The 24,651-nt window shown below is 30.6% G+C and overlaps 1 protein-coding gene across 5 annotated transcripts in view; it reads left to right on the top strand.

The window, feature by feature from the left end:
* LOC119615197 (nephrin) overlaps positions 1-24,651 on the top strand; it is a 306,013-nt gene that overhangs the window by 87,183 nt on the left and 194,179 nt on the right. For all 5 annotated transcript variants that reach the window (XM_037971292.1, XM_037971298.1, XM_037971284.1 and 2 more), the window contains exons 2-3: positions 3,882-4,235; positions 23,542-23,694. In XM_037971292.1, the coding sequence (XP_037827220.1) occupies positions 3,882-4,235; positions 23,542-23,694 (507 nt within the window). The remainder of the gene's footprint in view (positions 1-3,881; positions 4,236-23,541; positions 23,695-24,651) is intronic.

Here is a 24,651-nt window from a genome sequence, read left to right as displayed (position 1 = left end):
TTGCTATCACAGTTTTCTAATCGTATAAAGGCTGTGAGAGGTGTTGTAAATAATATGTACAGATGTAACAGATCGAGTCACAACTCTAGCATTACCAGCAGCTTCTCGTGCTGTAGTAAATAATGTCAGTTGTTGCAAGGTGGCGTTAAAATTGTATTTTTTAATTTGTTCCATTTGTTAGCCAACAAACTGTGTTCATTACATGAGAAGTTGTGTTGCCTGTTAGAAAATACCTGTGGCCAGTCTACAACAATACAACGAAAGTGTTCTTCTGTCTGTTTCATTTCTGCAGTAAGAGGAGCTGCTCAGAAAGCTGTTCATGATCTGTTTACTTTTCATTAAAACGTTTGCTTTTGTTGTGTTAACAAAAAGAAAAAAAGAAAGAATGGAAAACAAGTCTTGTCATACTTTTAAAGCTCATTCATAGGAGTCTTTTGTATGTATGTATATTTGATTATTGTTATATTTAAAGTCTAAAAACGTTCATTATCTCAAATATTATTTCAATTTTTTTTTTCGTTCCTATTTTATTTTTTCTCATTTACTTTGGCTTTTTATATGTTTTTTTTTTTTTTTTGCTGTCGAATTTCTATTGTTTTATGGTTCCTATAATAGTGTACAGGCATCAGGAAAAATGCCACCAACCGAACGACAGTCCGACTAACCACTTTACTAAATATGGTCATCGTCCTGTCCTGTTGGTGTTAATGGCCGGTATGTGAAGTCTTGCCAAAAAAAAAAAAAAATATCAAAATGAAACGAAAATATCACAATAGACTGCTAGAAAAACGAAATATATTTTTATCTGTATAAAAACATTTCTGTTCCATTTTCCAACATTTAAGTAAAATTTTAATATCTTTCTGTTCGTTGTTTTATGTTTGTGCATAAATGTATCAACACACATTTAAATTAACGTGGATAATGCTGGATTTATCTTTTATGTTTCATTTCATTCTCTATGTTTTTATTTTTTTCCTCATTTTTATTTTGCAGCATTCTTAATTAAATTGTATTCTTCCAAAAATTCATTTTGTTCCATGACGATTCATCAGTAGTAACCTGCTGTTTATGAAGGTGAAAAAAAAACTCGATTTCTCTTGCCGAGAGAATATCTAATCTCTTAAATAGATTTTCAATTTACAAAAACGTCTGTATACAATATACATACATACATATGTATTTATGTATATGGATGTCACCTATTAGGTTGACTGTGATTTATTGCGGAAATTAAGTTTCGGATATAAAACAAACTTTTTAAATTTATGCAATAAAATGTTAATTTAACATTTTATTGATGAACCATAAACCTATATATACCGACCTTTCTTTTTGAGTTTTGAGCCCGTTTTTTAATAATAATATTTCACCGACAGTTCTGCATTTTGTTCTTCAGTAAGGGTCAGTACTCATGATATTGCTATATTGGGCTTGAATAAGGTTCAGCTTAAAATTAAAAGGAATTGACTTTCAAGAGAGTTGTAGGTTTATGATCACTATGTATATGATCCATAGATGACGGTACGATTAACAAGCGAGGTAATGGGTTTTTTTTTATCGAGCCTCCATTCTAGATGAGCCATGTTTTTCTCACTATGCCGAATTATCTCATGCAACACACACATTCAGCTCACGCTACTTTATCTATCAAATTTGGTTACGGGGGTTGCTCGCTAGTTAGCAAGTTCACTCGGAGGCCTTGTGGCCTATTATGATACCCTTATACCAAGATAGAGGAGTATGTACTCTCGTAAGGCTGGGCAGTCACATACTTACAAGGAAACAGATATAAATATTCGATATTTTATAGCTATATCGGCTCTGAAATTACTAGTATTACTAAGACTTACTCTTTTTCTAATATACGAAATTTGAAGTATTTTTCAAACCACCCTAATAAATACATATAAACATATTATATGTACGTATATATATATATGTTTGTATGTAAGTAAAATATTCCATTGTTTTTTCATCCATTGAATTTTTGTTTTTTTTCCACTTGTGTAGGCTTTTCACGTTGACCGTTGACGTGAAAATTAATTAAGTTATCATTTGAAACGTAAATCGCAATCGTTTTGAAATTAGGTGCAAAAAATTTACATTAGAGGGACTCACAAAAATGGTGCTAGAGTTACCCTTCTCAAAATATATACCTTATTATGGTATAAGAAGTTACTCAAAAAGTTTTGGGGTTTGAGTCTATCGATGGTCCTAGTTAGCTGGACCGGTTACAAAAAAGGCATTTTTAATTTACTCTTTTAGATTCGGTTTATTAATATATAGTCCAGCTCACGGACAGTCATCTCAAGAATTAAAACATTTTAGAACAAAGCAAGGTACATTTTGAGACTGAATTTCCATACAGACTGAGCCGGTCTAATATACATATATTCATACATACATGTATTAATATTGCTGTTGATTTTTTCTACAAATTTTTTGGTTGGAATTATGTGTGGTTTTTATACCCTACTTTTATTTAAAAAAGCTTAGAACCCTTTTCCAACGGTAAGACACTGGTAAAAATTCTCTTTCATGAAATGACTTTAGTCTGCATAATTGACTTTAAACTGTAAGTTTCCTGATCTCAGTTTTGCCACAGTGTTTAACTGGGCATAACTGGGCAAAGACCCTTCTAAGGAGGAAATTTCTATTGTGGTTGTGGATCATTTCTCGTAATAGTCGGTCATGCTGTACTAAAATATCTACTTGTTATACCCTAGTGGTGTACTATAGTGGGGAGGGTATTATGTGTTTGTGCTGTTGTTTGTAACACCTGAGAATATTGGTCCCACAACTACCTTAAAGTATACCAATTGGCTCAGAATCACTTTCTGAGTCGATGTAGATATGTCCGTCCGTCTATCTGTCTGTCCGTCCGTCTGTGTGTCCATGTAAACCTTGTGCGCACTCTACAGGTCGCAATTTTGAAGAAATTTGGCACATACTCTTCTTTTGACCCAAGCCTATTGTAAATGGTTAAAATCAGTCCATTATTTCATATAGCCCCCATACAACCGTACCCCCCGAAATGTTCTTGTATCACTCCAAAAATCGACAAAACTGATTTTCGAATGATCGATCCTCATTTGACCCTGTCCTCCATACTAAGTCGCCTTCAGAAAATGACTTGATGGTCAAAATTCACTTATATACAATAATAAGACGATGATATTCTGCATAAATAACTGATGTAGGTGTAAAGCCCTCTACCAAAATTTATAAGGATAGGACCATATTATCCCCTTGCCCCCATATAACCAATCTTTTAGAAAATCCCTTTTTTTGTCAACAAATTGTTAAATTATTTCTGAATTATTAAAATATTTCTAAATTATTAAAGTAAATAATCAAAATTTGTAATATAATCACTGGTGTAGGGTTTCATATGGTCGGCCATGCCCGACTATGGATTCTTACTTGTTTTTCTTTTTTTTTAGTAAAAATTTGAAGATAAATTAAATAAAATATTTATATTACCTTTCAAGCCAGTTAATGCCACACACACACACACAAAAAGCAAATTATTTATTACATTTTAATTTTATTTTATTGTTTTTTTTTTCAAGCTGCATTGATATGTTAGTGATAAATCAAATAAAGAATGAATGTCTAAAATTTATAAATAAAATAAAAAACAACATACACAGTCACACACATACATTTAAATATGGATTTCAGTTGTTATAAAAAAATGCATATTTTATGTGATTCATACATATGTACATATGTATAGCATAGCTTTTTATATGCATTTATACATACATTAATAAAAGCATTTTTAATTAATTTAACAAATTTTATTATATTTTCCTGTTTTATATTTTTTGCATTCAATTCATTAATTTTTTCTGTCTGTTGCTTTTTATTTACAGTGATAACATCCTTATTAACTGCACATCTGCCGGGATATTGTTGTGGTCAACAGCAGAAATTCCGTGTGACACCGCATGATTTACAAGTGCTGGAAGGTGCTGAGGCCATGTTGCGTTGTGAAGTTACAAATTTAGCCGGTGCTGTGCAATGGACAAAAGATGGTTTTGCGCTGGGGTTTTCAGCGGTAATACCGGGATTTCCCCGTTACTCGGTATTGGGTGATCGCAAACAGGGTGCTTACAATTTAAGAATATCGAATGCCTCCATAACCGATGATGCTGAATACCAGTGTCAAGTGGGTCCCGCCCGTTTAAATTCGGCCATACGTGCTAATGCCAAACTCACTGTTATATGTAAGTAATAAATATAATTAAATAAACAAATTTAACTAAAACTGTAAACAACTCCCTGTCATATAACTTTATTACTTAGCTTTTTTATACCGCCATAAAACTACTTCAACTTTTAATTTTCCAATGGGAGTATATTTTATTTTAACATCCTTTTTTTGGATTTTCAATATTTCTCTTCCTTTTCATACTCACATATGTATGTTTATGCAGCACTAAAGTTAAGAAAAAAAATACAGTTTAATTGTTTGTCTCCACATAAATTTTTACCCATGATTTCTCTAAATTTAAATTAATAGTGTTGAAATACATAAAAAACTCAAAAACTTGCTTGAGAAATACTTAAAACTATGCAAAAGAAAGTTTTCAAATTAATGTCTTCAAATAAAAACGAATGATAGTGTTGAGACTTGTAATGTTGCAATAGTTGAGGAAAACTTAAAATTGAAGACAATAAAAAAGCGATATATTTATTGATTTTTTGTTCTACCGAACACTTGAAAGATGTAAGAAATTAAAGAAAATATCGTTTTTATTGTTGGCTAAAAGTTTATGAAACATGTTGCTGACAAAACTAATGTTGGAAAGGAATTTGTTGTCATAGCAAGTGAATAATTTTTTATTTATTTTTTTCAATTAAATTTTAGTGGGAAGGGTATATTGGTGTTGATGTTTTTAACTCTCAGAAATACTCTCTTTATGGTAAACCATTCAGCTTAAAACCTTTTTCTGACTCGATTAGAGTCCATGTAAAGCTAAATTACAAAGACCTTTAGTTTTACATGGACAGACAGTCGGACGGACATAGCTAAATCGACTCAAAAAATGATCCGGAGCCGATTGGTATGCTTCACAGCACAAACCCAATGTAACCTCCGCACAAATCATAATGATATAATTTAAAAACTAATTCTGTATATTATTTACAAGGCAACTGTTTACACTTTAAAATATTTATTTATTTCTTCTAAACATGAGTGTAGAAGTTTTTATTCAATAGATCTTGAAATGACAACATGTTAACCTACGTAATGTTGTAAAAACACCCGCTAAACAGTCACTGCATAAGCCCAGAGACAGTACAAACCAGGCTAAATTCTACTAAACTAAAACCAATCCATTGCAATCCGAAATCGAAAACCAAAACCAACTAACAACATCTACTGTCTCATTAAATTTTTATAATATTAGCTTGAATCCTCTTTTCCCTTAAAACATTTCCTTTTATTTGTACATATATGTATGTATGTGTGTGTGTCTGTGTATGTAGTTTTATATTCCGTTTTGTAGCAAACAGAAAGCAATAACAAAAATAACATTGAAACAACTGACTTACTGCATTCCCCAGTAGTTAACAAGGAGTCAATGTATCCCTTACTATACAGCCACCTAGTTCTAGTCCATCAAGGACTTGTATTTTTCGCTTTCAGTCTTTGATATGTCACATAGAAGAAAATCTTATTATCACTTTTGCAGTCAGGCGGGAGTCAATAGTCTATTAAGTGTTCCAAAGTATTCTAAAACGGAACCACTTTAAACATTTTTTTAGTGCCAATCCTTAAAAAATAGTTCTTTAACCATGCTTAAGTATTCTATAGTTGAATCAGTGGTCTGTAACCAGATAATCCTAAATGGTAGATAAATCACTAACTCGTGACAATCACCCTCGATCTGGAGGGTTGTATTCAAACTTCCACACATACATACATATAAAGTAAAAGAAACTGGAGAATGCAATGTTTTGAATGATCGAATAAATGAACAATTGAATGAATGAATGAATGAATGAATGAACAAACGATTGAATGTTGGAAAAATGTGGAAACCCATCCAAAAATAGTAGTCTGTTGCTGTCAATTGTTGGTTGCTGCAAACGCTTAACGATGAAAAAAAAAAGAATCCACTAGAACTTTATTGTAAGGCTGTTGAGGTGACCGTGTGGTACTACGAATCGTAGTGATAGTGTAAATGTTATTTGTGGCACTGGCTTTGGCTGTGGCTCGAGATGCTGTCAGTGATATTGAATTTAAAATTTTTTTTGTTTCCTACTTTACTTTTTTAGTGTTAGTGCAACTATTTTTTACTTGTTCCCTTCAAGGAAGTGGCACATAACAATGGTATTAAATTTTTTATTATGTTTCATTGTTAGTGACAAGTGAAAAATTTGTGTTTAAATGTCTGGGTATATCTACATACTATAAATAACCAATACCACAAAAAAGACATTCAAATGAAACGTATAAATAGTATATTCAAGTATTTCTTTTATCTACATTAATTATTGTAGCACTCTTTCAGATGGTTTGCATTTATTCGCTGAATAGTGCCAGACATGTGCGTAAATAGCATTTTCCTTTCAATTTGTATGTGAAAATGTTTATCATTACATATCAGCAAATTCTTCTGCAGTAACTACTCCCTCCCCCTAACCCGCTAGAGAAGAAGCAACGTTAATATAATTCATTGTCATATATCTCTTACACAATTTCAGCTTTATTTTTCGCCGCTTTCAAAGGATTTCCTTAAGACTTTTTATGCTGAATATTTCGCTTTTAATCTGCAACACAAAAATTGAATTTTTTGCAGAAATTTCTTAAAAAGAAGCTATGCGTAGGATTAAAGTTCTGTTTAAGACATCATATATGTATAAGAATGCCAAAGAATAAAAGGTTGAGGGTTTTTTTTTTGAGGAAATAAAAAAATATTTATGCACAAAAAAGACTTAATCAATGACAGTGGGAAATATCTAACAAAACTTGGAAATATCACAGTTTGTAATGACTATTACTTACCAAGTAATGACTAAGCTATATATCCATATATAAATTCATTAAAAAAAGGAAATTTCAAAAGTAATAGGTTTTTAAATATTTGACAAAATTAGTTTTATTTAAATTAAATTTTTTTAAATATCAATCGATTTCTTTAGGCAATACCCTAAACTAATTTGAATTTAATTTTCCAAGAAAATGAAAAAAAAAACTCCTAAACGCAATAGAAAAGTAATCTAAAATGTAATCAGCATGTTGTTCCTATTTCTGGTTTTCTTCCTTCTTTTTTGATTATAAATTAATAAAGGCGAACAAAATAAAGGTTGATTTTATTTTATATTGTGAGCAAAAGAAAAGAAGCAGAAAAAGTAGAAAATAACAAAAAAATAAAAGAAGAAAACGATTAAAGTTGACGGGCTCTAGGGTACTCGTTAAAATGTTACCCTTAAGTCATATTTATACTTTTATTGCTTTAACATTTATTGCATTTGTTTTGTTGTTCTGCTCCGATCTGCCCTGTTCGCTTTTTCGTTAAATATTCGTTTATATTTTTCATTGTTGTTTTCATTTATTTTATTTTTTTTTTTAAAGCAATAACAACAGCAAATACAAAATTGTAGAGTAAAAATATGTTCCTTTTTTTTTATAAATATGTATATGTTGGCTGTTGTTGTTGTTGTAGCTCCTTTTTTTGGGTCAATTTCCTGTTGTTGTTTACAGAAGGAAATTTGACCATTTTCATAAAACAAAGAGAACGAGTAAACGAAACAGCCAAACAGACAAACGAATAAATACATAAACAAACAAAAAACACAAATAAACGAACATTCAAATAAACGAAAAGACGAAGAACCCAACAACGGCTACAAACGGGTGAACAAACAAACAACAAGGAAATCAAAGATGCAAAAGAGCAACAAACAACTTTCTGTTTGAGTGTGTGTGTTTTTTTAAGGTTCCACCTTGTAATGTACTTTTTTTTATTCATTTGTTCAGTTAAGGGAAATGTATTGTTTGGACCAAGTAAATTTTCAATTATGCATGTGTAAGGGAATACATAAAATACAGTATGTGTAAGTTTAGTCATGTGTAAGTTTGTACGATGTTCAAGATTTCCTTTTTGTACCTTATAACCGTATATTGTTATAAATAATGTTATAACTTAAGGGGTACCACAACGGTTCAGAAACACATTACAAGCGATATCGGCCCTAGTTTTGGTCTAACTTGAAATGGTTGCATGCTCCCGCAAAAATGCATACATAGTTGATATCATTTAACTAGTCTATAGTCTAGTCTATAGTCTAGTCTATAGTCTAGTCTATAGTCTAGTCTATAGTCTAGTCTATAGTCTAGTCTATAGTCTAGTCTATAGTCTAGTCTATAGTCTAGTCTATAGTCTAGTCTATAGTCTAGTCTATAGTCTAGTCTATAGTCTAGTCTATAGTCTAGTCTATAGTCTAGTCTATAGTCTAGTCTATAGTCTAGTCTATAGTCTAGTCTATAGTCTAGTCTATAGTCTAGTCTATAGTCTAGTCTAGTCTAGTCTATAGTCTAGTCTATAGTCTAGTCTATAGTCTAGTCTATAGTCTAGTCTATAGTCTAGTCTATAGTCTAGTCTATAGTCTAGTCTATAGTCTAGTCTATAGTCTAGTCTATAGTCTAGTCTATAGTCTAGTCTATAGTCTAGTCTATAGTCTAGTCTATAGTCTAGTCTATAGTCTAGTCTATAGTCTAGTCTATAGTCCTAGTCTATAGTCTAGTCTATAGTTAGTCTATAGTCTAGTCTATAGTCTAGTCTATAGTCTAGTCTATAGTCTAGTCTATAGTCTAGTCTATAGTCTAGTCTATAGTCTAGTCTAAGTCTAGTCTATAGTCTAGTTATGTCTAGTCTATAGTCTAGTCTATAGTCTAGTCTATAGTCTAGTCTATAGTCTAGTCTATAGTCTAGTCTAAGTCTAGTCTATGTCTAGTCTATAGTCTAGTCTATAGTCTAGTCTATAGTCTAGTCTATAGTCTAGTCTAGTAGTCCTAGTCTATAGTCGAGTCTATAGTCTAGTCTATAGTCTAGTCTATAGTCTAGGTCTATAGTCTAGTCTATAGTCTAGTCTATAGTCTAGTCTATAGTCTAGTCTATAGTCTAGTCTATAGTCTAGTCTATAGTCTAGTCTATAGTCTAGTCTATAGTCTAGTCTAGTCTAGTCTATAGTCTAGTCTATAGTCTAGTCTATAGTCTAGTCTATAGTCTAGTCTATAGTCTAGTCTATAGTCTAGTCTATAGTCTAGTCTATAGTCTAGTCTATAGTCTAGTCTATAGTCTAGTCTATAGTCTAGTCTATAGTCTAGTCTATAGTCTAGTCTATAGTCTAGTCTATAGTCTAGTCTATAGTCTAGTCTATAGTCTAGTCTATAGTCTAGTCTATAGTCTAGTCTATAGTCTAGTCTATAGTCTAGTCTATAGTCTAGTCTATAGTGTAGTCTATAGTCTAGTCTATAGTCTATAGTCTAGTCTATAGTCTAGTCTATAGTCTAGTCTATAGTCTAGTCTATAGTGTAGTCTATAGTCTAGTCTATAGTCTATAGTGTAGTCTATAGTTTAGTCTATAGTCTATAGTGTAGTCTATAGTTTAGTCTATAGTCTAGTCTATTGTCTAGTCTATAGTTAAGTCTATAGTCTAGTCAATAGTCTAGACTATAGTCAAGTCTATAGTATAGTCAATATTCTAGTCCATAGTTAAGTCTATAGTCTAGTCTAGTCTATAGTCAAGTACACTATATAGTCAGGTCTAGTTTGTAGTCCAATCTGTAGTCTAGTCTATAGTCTAGTCTGGGAATCTAGTATACAGAGTCTCTAGTCTAGTGTAGGGAATAAAAATAATCAAATATTGAAAAATTTACTTAAATAATGTCTAAATATTTCTGATTGCATAACTACAATTGATTGCAATAAAACAATATTACACAACAAATCCGTAAAGACGAATGTTACTTAACGTCACTTTTAGTGATATAATGATCTAAATATTTCTTTCTTTTATTTATAAAAAAACCCATTTTGATTGGTTTCAAAGCAATGATCAATTTACGTAACCAAAGCTCTATGATATACATACATTTACAAACAAATATTTATGTACTTTAACCCTGTAGTTCGTGAAAGTCGTCAAGTACTTGAGTCTTTAACTTTAATTCAAAGTTGCTTCTAAATTTCACTTTGGTTGATTCAAGAGTGTAATGTAATGTGACTTTTTCTAGATTACTTGGGGACATTAAAGTGATGTTTGACTTTTTTCCCGCATGGTATATCATGTCAGCCTAGTAAAAATATTGGTTTTCTAAAAGTATGTATGGTGACATTGAATTATAGTAAAACTACTGGGATACTCATATGTAGAACGCAAGTGAACATTAGCACTTTATAAGATTTACTTCGTGACATTTTGATTATTTTGGAGTCACATCTGAGACCCACAAAATACTAAAGGAAGAAAAAAAATAACGAAATTTTAACAACAACGACATAGAGCACCATCAACAACAGCAGCAGTAGCAACAAACAGTCATTCAAATAACGAACCATTGACATCAATGCTGATTTTAATGCAGCATCACTACGCGTTATGTGGTACATGTGGCATGCTTAACTGAATACACTTAAATACACACACAAACACATATAAATACATACAAATAACAAATACTCATTTACAAACAAGCAATGGAGTAGCGGGGCTCAAAGGAGCTGTATGTCCTAAAAACAAAAAAATAAAAAATGTAAAAAATACTTTCAAACTCATGCAACACTGAATGGTACACTGTAAAGAAGTTTGTTTTACTCAAATGTGTTTGTGCCACTAAATGTTGAAATACTTTCAATTTTACAAACACACACATCCATAGAAACAAATGCGTGAAATTGCTAACGTGTTTACATTTTCTCAATCGCTTGAAAATGTATTTTTTTTTGTAGTTCATCTACTTCTTTCAATTTTTAGGTTTTGTTCGTTTCAGTTTAGTTGGGTTTGGTTTTGGTGTCGTCATATAACGCATTATATGCGCCTAAAAATTGTCTTTTTATGTCACGACTTTTCATAATAAAATAGGGTTCCAAATGACAGCCACTGATGTTTCAACGCTGATGTTTTTCTTATTTATATTGCTGACGATGTGTGTGATGATGATTATGGTGATAATGATAGTGATTGGCGATGCCATAGTCAGATTTATACACTTTCAAATATATAATACACTTTGTTGTTGTTGTAGTTATTTTTATTTTTTTAGACTTATTTTGAGAAAATTAAGATTAAATTTGTGAAAATATTGTACTATTTTCACATAAAGTTTGCAGAAGTTTTATGTAATCATGGCCATTATAGTGGGAGGGTTACAATTAAAAGCAATTAAGAGAGTAGCAGCTTACCCAGCAAAAACTTGATAATGACTTATACTTGCACAACAAATTCAAATGCGAAAGCATGTAGAATATCGAATGATGTGGATACCGAAAGTATCTAAGATTTTTTCTGAATATAAAAGTAAGTCATACGGAAGGACAGACATTTAGTGCGGAACGTTTTTCTACCAAAACGACGATATGATTTCATTATTATTGGATATCACATAATGATAGGAAAAAAATCATAACCGTTAAATTCCTCGAAAATCTAAAACACACCATAATGCACTGTGATGGACTTCGGGTGGTATGAGTGATTTTTATTTCATTAGGTTTCCTTAACAGACCAACAGGTGGTATGAACAATATTTCTCAGATAAATTGCATTTGTATGTTATTCTATAGATGCAATTGAAATTTGGCAAAATAATTGTAGTTTAGTCTTATAAAGTGTGTTATTAAGTTTAAACTCTCTGACCTTAAAATATCTATAAAAATCTTCCCAAAAAAAAAAAATTAGCTAAACCAAAAAATTGAATTATAGTACGGTGACCAAATGTCTAAATAATTAATGAGCTAAAATTTTTTCGTTAACAAGCTACTTGTTGTGGTAATTGAAGTAATTGGCTTTTCTCGTCTCTGGTAGAAAATGGCTGTTACAGAGATAATTTCACAGATGCCTCGCGGCAATATCAACATCAACTGCCACATACACATACATACACACACACACATTTATATTTGTTTTCTCATTCTGTTCATTTTCCGCACCACATTTTGGCGTGTTTTTCTTTATTTATGTTGGCATATGTATTTACACATATTTATGCATATTGTAGATTGTTGTAAGTATGTGTGTGTGTGTGTAAATATTGTATATGTATTTATTTATATAATAATGTACGTGTTTAAGTTTAACAACAAGTGTCACACAAAAGCATAAGAGAAGACAACAACAAAACCAACATTTATGACATTAAATCAGTTGGCAATTTATTTTCTTTTTTTTTTTGTTATTTTTTTGTGTTCTCCTTGGCATTTCTTTTTCATCTTCTTGCTGAGTTGTTGTGTTACCTCGAAATTTATGTTTTTTTATTTTTGTGTAATTTTCTTCGAAGGAATAATTCATAAGGTAACGTTCTTTTTTTCGTTTTCCTTTTAAAAATATCTACATATACACATGCATGTATGTATGTGTGTAAATAAGTGTGTATTTGAGAGTGTTCATCAACATGTGCATAATTTTCGTAATACATATTTTGTTTTTGTTTGTACATTTACTCTTATTATCCTACAGTTTTTGATACAAGGATAAAAACAAACATACACAAATGTGTACGTACATATGTATTTAAATAGATTCTGCGGTATGTGTGTTGAGTACAAATATATGTATATATTATTTGAATGTATTTCATTTTAATGAAAATGTATGCTGGTTTATAACCGAACATGAAACCATATTTTTTGCCAAAAATAGAATGCAATGAATTTTGATTTAAAGATAATATTTTAAAAATCCTCATACTCAGTGTCAAAAATCTTTGAAATTTATTGTTTGTATTACAGTTTTAAGTACAAATGTATTCAGAAAATTGGGTTTTCTTTTAAAAAGTAACTAACTTCTATGGGTATTTTCGCCAGGCTTGTAGGGTAAGATTTGAATTGTAGTTTTTCCAACTACAATTGCTTGTAATGTGTAATTGAAGTTCTGCCAATTACAATTAGTTATAATTGAAGGTTTTTAATTACAGTTACTTGTAATGTGTAATTCGGCAATAACCAATTGTAATACTTGTAAATATAATTGAAGAATTTCCAATTTTTATTACATATAATTGTTAATTTTTTTCCTTATATATACATGTAATTTGTAATTAGTAATTCCTTAATTATAAGTAATTGTTGTTGGTAAACTACAATTACAAGTAATTGTAATTGGTGGGAGATAATATGTACCAGGCTTGTGGGGTAATGATTATATTTTTAATTACAATTAGATTTGAATTGTAGTTTTTCCAACTACAATTGCTTGTAATGAGTAATTGAAGTTCTGCCGATTACAATTAGTTGTAATTGAAGGTTTTCCAATTACAATTACTTGTAATGTGTAATTGGGAAATAACCAATTGTAACTACTTGTAATTGTAATTGAAGTTTTTCCAAATACAATTACTTGTAATGTGTAATTGACCAGTAATTAATTTCAATTACTTGTAAATATAATTGAAGAATTTCCAATTTTAATTACATATAATTGGGATTTTTTTCCTTACAATTACATGTAATTTGTAATTAGTAATACCTAAATTACAAGTAATTGTAATTGGTGGAAGATAATATGTACCAGGCTTGTACATTACATTACATATTTTTAATTAAAATTTGGATTGCAGTTTTTCCAACTACAATTGCTTGTAATGTGTAATTGAAGTTCTGCCAATTACAATTAGTTGTAATTGAAGGTTTTCCAATTTCAATTACTTGTAATGTGTAATTGACCAATAATCAAATTCAATTACTTGTAAATGTAATTGAAGAATTTCTAATTTTAATTACATGTAATTGTGATTTTTTCCTTATAATTACATGTAATTTGTAATTAGTAATACCTAAATTACAAGTAATTATAATTGGTTATTGCCCAATTACTCATTACAAGTAATTGTAATTGACCATGTAACGAATTACTTTGTGTAATGGCTGACATGTACCAGGCGTACACAGAGTTAAAAAAAACGTGGTAAGCTCAAAATCCGTTGTCAATAGTAAGCTCACCACGTTTGTTAACGGATGTGCATAAAATTTAGATTGCGACAACGAATTGTTTCAATATTGACAACGTTAAGGAATAATCTATTGACTATGACCTATCCCATGAAATAGTCAGTTGACTTAGTTATGGGCTAGTGAATTGAATAGTCTACTCTACTCGACTATTGAGTATTACATGAAGTGACTAGTTTATTGAGTAGACCACTGGCTGGTCTATTGATATGTCTATGTCTACTAGTCTAGAGTACCTATTGAGCATATTTAAACAAGTCTATTCACCAATTTACTAGTTTTTTGCTAGTGTTTTTAGTTGTCTAATGGCTAGTCCACTAATTAGTCTATTGATTAGGATTTGGACTAATATCTTGATTTGTCTAGTTTCTAGTCTATTGATATTTCCATGGAGTAGTACATTGTATGGCCTGAATGGTCTATTGCTAAGTAACTAAGAACTAAGTAGCATATTAGTTGGCCTACTGTATAGTCTAATGTCTTCAATATACCCTAATATTGGCACTATTGTTTGTGAAAATTCACATTTATTGAATTTGAATCAAGTTACTTTTTTAAAAAAATAACTCAATTTTGAAAAATAATGATTTTGTGTTTTTACTAATCAAAGCAGTTAATATTATCATGTTGCTTTAAGGTATAAATTTAAATATATTTTGGTTTGATTTTATCTTTTCCATAATTAAATTTATTTTTAGTTTTCTATTTGGTAGAAAAACGTATAAAATTAAATATGAAAAAATACGATAAATTCGATATTTACCATTTAAATCCCTTAAATCGAAACTAATAACTACCAACTATTTATATAGTAATTTAATAAAATTATTGTTATAGAAATATAAAACTTTTTGTTACAATAAATAAACTAACATTTTTCTCTCTTTTCTTTCAAAACTCATTTACCAAATTATCTTCTATTTGTGTTTTGACAAATAGAAAAGAAAAAGAACGTTATGGAAAAGCAAAGAAAAAAAGTTATAAATGAGTGAATAAATTATGAATTCTCTGAAATTTTGTACTAGAAATAAATAAAATTTTATTAAATATTCTAAAGAAATACAATGTTTGTATTAGAAATACATATTCATGCTAAAAAAATTAAAAAAATTCATATATGTATGTATGTATTAACATTGTATAAAAGTGTGTTGAAGTTTATACAAAAATACACATTCATATGTATGTATATAAATTCTAAACTAAAGTTAACTTAACATTTTTGTTGTTGGTTTTAAGGAACTTTGTCTTTTAAATTTTTCTACACATTTGATTTGCAAAAATTTTTTCGTATGTGAGTGTATTTTGTTGTAAAGGAGTATTTTTTTTATTCCTGTTATGTTTTTGATAAATTTAATGAAAATTTTGAATATTAAGTTTTTGGTATTTTTATATTTTTTATAGTTTTTTTCCATCTCACTCTTATGCAACTACACATTATGTAAACAAAATCACACACATACTGAAATGCACACATTAGGGTGTGTGTGTGTGTTTGTGTAGTTGCATTTTAGTGTATGTGTGTATAATTTTAATATTTGCAAAAGTTTTGTTAAACTTGTTTGTATTGTTTGCCTTTAGCTTTAAAGTTATGTTTGTTAGGAACATTAAAAAAATACAAAAAAAGGGAACGAACTATAAAAACAACACAACATGAAAATAATTTCAACAAATTTAAAATTGTATATGAATTACAAAAAAAATGAGAAACAAGTTGCTGTAGGTTGCAGTTTTTAGTGCAAACTTTGTATGTAGTTTTTCTTCATTTTTAAACAAACATTAACATGTATGTATGTAGCTGAAAGGGTGTTCCCTTAATTAATATGAAATGAGTTAATTTTTTTTTTTAAATTACAGCAAAAATTTTTAATAATTTGAAAAGATTACGATTTGGTTGCCTTATTGATATTAAGGTATGTTAATTGTAATAGAATTTGTAGAATAGCTTGTTAAAGGTGCACCCTATTTTATTTATTTTATTTTTAATTTCTTTTTTTTCTATATGTTAGTATTAAAAACATACATTTACTATGTTAAAAATTTTTATGGACAAATATAGTACACTAATACAGATGTGTGTGAGAATGAGAGGGCTAATGTATTATATGTGCTTTTTGTATAAAATGCATTTGAACTCTTATTCATACAATTAAATACAATATTATAGTTTATATCAGTGGTCAGCACAAAAAGAACATCCCACATACATTAAAAAGTCAAACTGTACTACAGGGTTATAGTCCGGAACTAGTATTTGTATCTATTATTATGGGTTACCGGTTAGAGGCTAGGCTGTAGCTATGTGACTGGTTATTATACCCTACAGCACTTTGGTGGGGATAGTGTTATAGGTTTCTTCTGATATTTGTAAAGAACAAAAATATTGGATCAGCAATAATGTTAAAGTTTACCAATCAGAATAAGGCGGCAAGTGTTTATCTACCCGCGAGTCACGTGTCGTCGTCATACTGCAATCGTGAGCAAAATACTACTATGGAGGAGGGTACCTTGGCCTCCGTGGCGGACAATGCTTCAAATGTACCGCATGCCATTGGCAAAAACAAAAGAACCTCAAGACAGACAATGACAATGCCAAGCCAGATATTTCGAAGACGAACACGTCGGCGAAACCAACCTCAAAGATAAGGGTATCTCAAAAGAAGCCCCGAAAAACGAGGAAGGAGAAGCCAGATGATGGAAAAGGAAAAGAGCCGCCATCTTACGCCAAAGTTGCCAGTAGAAGACACCGGGACGATCTATGCTATGCAGTTTACGATGCCGGTAATCCGACAGGCAAAATTCCAATAGACCAGAAGAGTAAGGTAGAAGATCTGGTGAACAATAAGATAGTGGACCACGCAATCGCTTCAAAGGGCAAACAATCAATAGAGAGCGTGAGCTGCGAGTTCAGCATGGGCATGATATTGATAAGGATGGCATCTCACCAATGTGTTAGCACCCTAAAGAACTTGGTGGAAAGTAGTTCTCCTCCCTGGTACGGCGCTAAGCTGGGACTGGCAAAGAAGAGTGAACTTAAAGTCCACTGTCTACATAAAGGGATGGGGCAGTAAACTGGCTAATGAACGTATACAGGAAATTCTTGGAGGTCAAAATGCTGAGCTGGCCGTGGAAAAGTGGGATGTCTTTTACAGGAAAAAAGAACTTGAGGGAACTCTATTTGTAATAGGTATCGACAAGAATTCCATGGCTAGTCTTGCCAAGAATAATGATAGGACTTACTTCGCCTCTAAAGCTGTTATATTAAAAATTGGGAAGGTGCCGATTGGAAGGGCTGTTACAACATGGCCCGAAAAGGACACTAAAAAATCTAAGAACACAGCATCAGTAGCCACTACTGATAAGGTTGAGGAGTCAAATCCTAAAATCGAGGAAGTTACCACTCTATATCAATAACTTAAATTAAGTGTCATTCAATGTTTTGTTAAAATCAATCAAACCCTTTACAAATTATAGATTAATTTCAACTTTTCCAGAATTTCTTTACAGTGTGTTGTGAATCTATTTAAGTTCTTGATAAGTAACGGAACTTTACACAATTAACCATAACTTTAAAAGTTTTCTAGGAACAACGTTTTACCCCAATTTTTTTTGGAAAAAGTTGTCTGCTATGTCGTATGGAGTAACGCCTGTTCGCTTTTTAATATACTTTTTTAAGCAGACATGAACATAAGAACTTATATCAGTTGTTACACATAAACTTATTTAACTTGCATTTTGTTGTTTTTTTCAACTTCATGTGCATTTTTTTAAAAAACAGTTTCGCATGTGTATTTTTTTATGTATGTAATAAAAATCCTTTTGGCAATTAATTCTATACTAGTTTTACCCTGTTTTATTTCTACTGTTTACTCAAGGACAATGACAACAACAATACAAGCAGTTATAAAATTTTATATGACTAGATTAGGCCTGACCTTGAAAATCATATAACTTTTGGTTAAATTGCTAAATTTCATACCCAATTGATAATGAGATGGTGTGAAAAAATTTAACTTAAATTAATTTTCGTTATTAACAAAATAATGGTACACATAGCCATTAAAATTTATTTTTTATGGACAAGTCTAGTGAGAATCTATATCATATGTATGTATATGTGTATATTTATGTGTCATCATAGTTATATCACGCTCCCAGCACTCATCACTAACATTTGTCCTCAACAAATGTTCATAAAATTGGATTTGTTGACACTGCCATCGTGCAGTGTAACATTGCACTATGTGTATGTGCTGCCACAAACGTGTATATAAACGCTCTCTACTATCTGGCAGTGGGTACCATTACCACTGTTTCAATATTTTCCCACCAACATTTTCGCTAGTTGCATTTTTATCATTTCAGTTATTTTTGATTTAATATAATGCTATTAGTGCCATTTTCTCGTAACATACAATTTTTACAGGGTGTCTGTAATATGTACATATGTACGTTTTTAATCGGACATAAATGTGCATTCTTTTTATAAGAAATTGGATTTTTTACTTTTCTTGGGGCAAAATTTACTCGGTAAGGAAAAATGATGTACTTTTTATTTTTGATAGTTGATATTAGACAGCCACCCTATATCTAGCTATACATTAATATTTACATGAATTTAAAAATGTTTTTTTTTTTACTCCGTATAAACATCACATGACAAACAATACAATTTGCTAAATTTCTATTGTTGAGTTTTTAACATTACATATTTGATATTTTAATAAAAATACTGAAAAATAAATTTTAATTGCATAAAATATTTATTAGAATTTTGTATCATAAATTCAATTTTGAGATTTGTGCTGAAATTTTATTCTTTAAAAAAATGGTTTATACCCCCCTCGCATAAACCATGTCCGTCCTTCTGTCTGTCCATATTCATATGTATGTAACTGCATATCGAGCATATAAAAAATCTAATTTTGAGAATTGTGCTGAAATTTTGAATCGTTAAAAAATGATTTATACTCCCCTTGAATAAACCATGTTCGTCCTTCTGTCTGTCCATGTAATCAAACTACAAGTCCCAGTTTTGAAGATAATTTGAAGAAATTTGGTACACTTACACTTCCATTACAACCATACCCCATGAATAGAACTTTTGATATCATAATTATGCTAAATATACTAATATCTATACAAAAAAGGACTAACCAACCAAATTGGATAAAAAAATACAAAATTAGGCCCGAATTATTTTGTTCCCAAATTTCTTTGAAAATTGGTCTAATCGGTTTTGATTATTTGCAAGATAATCGGGTAGATATCGAAAGTAGATATGATTTGCTTCTTCATTCATCTCTGGTATCAATCTCCGGTTTATTTTAAAAATATCATTTTAATTTTTTTTATTTGCCTCAATTTATATTTCATCATCATTCTTTAAATGCATTTCAATTCAACAATAAAAACAAAATGAAAATAAAGAAAAAACAACAACAAATGGGAACACAAGTAAAAGAAAACAAAAAAATATATGGCGAAAATGTTAAACGTATATTGAAGACTTGAATTGAAGATAAGAATAGGAGGGATAAAATATCCTTGATGTTGAGAGTTGAAAAAAGCAGAACTCCTTCAGGTAGCATTAAAATAATGCACGTGTACTCCACTTTATCGTGGCGTTTTATTTAAGTGTATTTGTATTATAAGATTGCATACAAATTCACAAACACATACACACAGATACACTTATACTTGGCCACATATACATACATACATATGTACATATAGACATATTTAGTTCATATGTGTAGCCACAGAGAAAGTACGTAGAGTGAGTGAAGTACGCTGAGAAAAATAAGTACTTGAAAAATTTTGAAATCTTTATTAAGGTAGTTATATATGGATCCTCATAAAAGTAAGCTTGAAGATACTGGTTTTTACAAAACTTGTTTGTTTTTCATCAATTTATTGGTATTTTAAAGCGAGTTATGAGTGCTAAAATCATTTTCTGAAGGTCTCTCTCCTTCGTATATGAGTTCTAAGGCGCCCACAGGGCTTAACATATTTACCGACAGCCAGAAGGCAATTGTGGCGATATCAGGTGATAAAGTTAAATCAAAAACCGTATTGGATTGTAAAAAAGCTCTAACCGAATACTCTCCCAGAGGTAAGGCTCACATCATATTGGTACCAGGCCACTCGGGAGTAGTCGGAAATGAAAGAGCGATTATAATAGCTTTAAAGGGTAGGGAGTTCGAGGTAGTTAACCTGACGAACGCAAAACGTTGTCAAAATTGCAACAATTCGTTGTCGAAATCTAAATTTTATATACATCCGTTGTCTAAATGTTAACAAACGTGTTAAGCTCACTATTGGCAACGGATTGTTTGTTAACATTTAGACAACGATTGCGTATAAAATTTTGATTTCGACAACGAATTGTTGCAATATTGTCCACATTATATAATGTTGTCGTACGTATGTATATACTTTGACAACGGATGGTATTGACAAATTATAAACAGTTTGGTGTAAATTTGGTATCATACATACGTGTATAAATTTCTTTTTCTCTCTGTGTATATAAGGTTTTTGTTTTTACCAACAAACATTTTCCAAGAAAAGGAGCGCATAATAGGACCGATAGTGGCCTAGGTGTATTTCTTCGGATTTGATGTAGATACATCCTCCTGTTAACCTAACCTAAGGTCAATTATACCATAATGTTATGGATATATTAGACTATCTAGTCCAAAGTTTTATCACGATTGCTCCACTTCGTTTAGATTCTTTCGTGCTTTCAATAGACAGACGGACGGACATGGTTAGATCATCTGAGAGTCTAATAAAAGGGATAATGGGTTGCAAATCAATATTGGGGGTATAAATTTTTATAGTGGGTAGTGCAGTTAATGACGTCATGGGAATTATTTATGTTAAATTTTATTGAATTACTGATATTTCTACATGATTTATAAGCGTCAGAGTTGTATAAAGTGTAACACCCTAATGTAAATATGCATTCGCACAAACAAAACTGCATATATAGATAAATGTATATGTTGCTTGCAACATACTTCGTAATTCCTTTTTGGTTGTTTTTGTTTTTGATAAATTTATATGGTATATTCTTGTTTGCTTTTTAATACTTTTACAAATTTGTCACAGTGTTTTTCTTTTTTTTTTTTGTTGTGTTTCGGTATAAATGCATATTTATAATGCATACACCGACATACATACATAACGGCTATATACAAACATACATAAGTATATATGTATGTACCATATGTAGATGTGAATGTGTTAGTATTTACTTAGAGAAACTGTAAACATTTGAAATTGTTGAAATTGTAAAGACAAATGCGGCTGCATTTGTTATTATTGTTTTCGTTGTTGTTGTTGTTGCTACTGCTGCTGTGATACGTTGTATGATGTTGGCACATATGTTGATTGTTTTTTAGCTACAATTGTATAATATTATACTCGTTGTACCAACAACGACTTATTAAGTTTATGTAGATGAATAACATAAAACACACATATACACATATATGTGTGTATATTTGGGTATATATTTGTATATACCCTGAAATATTACGCTAAAGGACATTCAACCTGTTTGTTTTTCTTTACTTTACTAGCAGCAACATACATAAATACATTTTTCATACATTTGAATAGAAACAAAACCATCTAAATATTGTATGTTATTTAGAATTTTTCATACATTGTCATCTACACACAATTACATACACAAACATATGATGTACATACATATGTACATGCATAGATACAGACATCCATATTTATTATTATTGTACTTGTATGGCTTGTAGCGTAAAAATCTTTTATGCATCCCGAGGCATTTTACAGGAGAAATACAACAAAACAACATAAAGAATATATGTTTGAATACCTATTATTTTCTAAAATGCTGATGATGTACTTACTATACAAAGGTATATGCATGTGTACATATTTATGTTTTAAGTGTATTACAGATTTCGTATTCATTTTAGAATCTTACGTGTATCGAGTTAAGGATTTTTAATCATTATTTCTACACCGAAATAAATAGAAGTTTTCTTTGTCAATTAACATAATTTGGAAAATTCAATTAAGCCTTCAAATACATACTTTTTAAAATATTTGACAAAGACTAGCAAAGAACTTAATTTACGTATTTTCAAATTTTTTTGTGGAATTGGAATTTAAAACAAAGTATAATTGCACCCGAACTTACTTTTAAATAAAAATATTTTTACAGGAAAATATTGCTTCACGTTCATATATTCATTCCTTCCTTCGTTAGTTATCTATATCTACATTGTATATATGACTTTTATGCATAAATTTCTTATTTGAATATGACACTTTTTTTGCTGTATTATTTGCCAAGTATTTCGTGGAAATACTTAAAACAAACAAAAACACATTAATATACCATTAGTATCCTTCCCCTTTGTGATTTGATTGTTATTGTTGCAGCAGTTACTATTGCCTCAAATATAGACACAGATACACTTCTAGCCCTCCCTCTCTCTCTCTTTCTAACAACTACAACCACGACTCCTGTCAATTTTCATAATATTTTTTTTGTGTTACTGCTGCTGCCTCTACTGTTGTTGATGATGAAAGTATAGACTCTTGGTACTTACCTTGTTTTGTAAAAGAAAGAAATGTTTTGTTATTATTATTGCAGTTTTTTGTTGTTGTAGTTGTTTTGTCTAACAACAAGTGTTGATTGTTTATTATCGTGTGTTTTTGCTCAAAACTTGAAGTTTTCTTCACAACTTACGTTGTATGTTTTCATACAACTTTCTTTCTTTTGTTTTTTTGCTTTTTTTTTTTTTTTTTTTGATATACATGTCGAAAAAACTGAAACCAACAACAAAAAAACAAAAGAAATTAACACAAAACTTTACAAATTTTGTGCAGAGGGGGGAAAAAAACTCGAATACGAGAAAACTTTACAATACAGGTGTATTTAAGTGAAGCTAAACTGTTGCCTTAAAGTGTTAGCGTGAGGATAAATTTTTTGACAATGTGTTGTTGGTTGCTTGGCTTGGCTTGTGCGAGTGTGAAAATGTATGTAAGTAGGTGTTCAGTTTGCTACTGTCATTTCCTGTAAATTGAAATAAATGATAAGAAAATCCTCAACAATTATTAGAGATTAAAATCTGATAAGACAGAATATTTGAAGTTACAAGTGGGTATAGCTAATTTTATCATGTAGTAACTAAGTAGTTTTGTACATGAGCTTTCTTGCCTTACTAAGAAGCCTCTATGTTGAATGTAATATTATGGTTAAATTTTGGTCAGTTTTCTTTTAAAGAATAACTTAAATTTAAATTTTATATGAAATTGTAGAACATAAATTTTACTTATATTTTTTTTCTTTCAGCCCCACCTTCATCTATTGAAATTAAGGGTTATACGAACAACGCCAAAGTGGAGGTTCGAGAAAATCAAGACTTAACCTTAAAGTGTATTGTATCAAATTCAAAACCTGCCGCACAAATTGTCTGGTATCGAGGAAACGTAGAGTACAAACCGGGTATGTATAGCAAGTTTTTGTCATTTTATTCTAAATTTATAAAATGTAAACTACCAGTCTATAGTCTTGACTATATACCAGTCTGCAGTCTAGAATATAAACCAGTCTATAATGTTGATTATAGACCAGTATATAGCCTTGACTATAGACCAGTCGATAGTCTTGACTACAGACCAGTCTATAGTCTCGACTATAGAACACTCTATAGTCTTGACTATAGACCAGTCTATAGATTGGTCTATAGTCTTGACTTAGATCAGTCTATAGTCTTGTCTATAGACCAGTCTATTAACTTGACTATAGACCAACCTATAGTTCTGGCTACACATCAATATACAGTCCTGACTGTAGACCAGTCTAAGACTACTGACCAGTCTATAGTCTTGCCTACATACCATTTTATATTCTTGACTATAGACCAGTCTATATTCTTGACTATAGGCCAGTTTATACTCTTGACAATAGACCAGTCTATAGTATTGACTATAGACCAGTCTATAGTCTTGGATATAGGCCAGTCTCTAGTCATTGTTATAGACTAATCTATAGTCTTGACAATAGAGCAGTCTTGACTATATTCAAGACTATCTACCAATCTATACTTTATTCAAAACTGTAGACCAGTCTTAAATATAGACTAAAGACCAATCTGTAGTCTTGACTATAGACCAGTCTATAGTCTTGACAGTAGTGCAGTCTTGACTATATTCAAGGCTATAAACCAGTCTATGCTCAGGACTATATTCAAGACTGTATACCAGTCCATAGTCTTGACTATAGACCAGTCTATATTCTTGTTTATAGACCAGTTTGTAGTCTTGAATGTAGACCAGTATATAGTCTTGACTATATACCGGTCTATGGTCTTGGCTATAATAATGTTTAAAGGGTGTTTATATTTTTATACTGTTATTAAGCTAATACCATATAGCTTACACATATTTTGACTGATAATTA

Source organism: Lucilia sericata, unplaced genomic scaffold (assembly GCF_015586225.1).
Source record: "Lucilia sericata isolate MDLA Ls3-8-SP2 unplaced genomic scaffold, ASM1558622v1 Contig000046F_arrow, whole genome shotgun sequence".
NCBI lineage: Eukaryota > Metazoa > Arthropoda > Insecta > Diptera > Calliphoridae > Lucilia > Lucilia sericata.
This window is presented reverse-complemented; position numbering and strand designations above follow the sequence as displayed.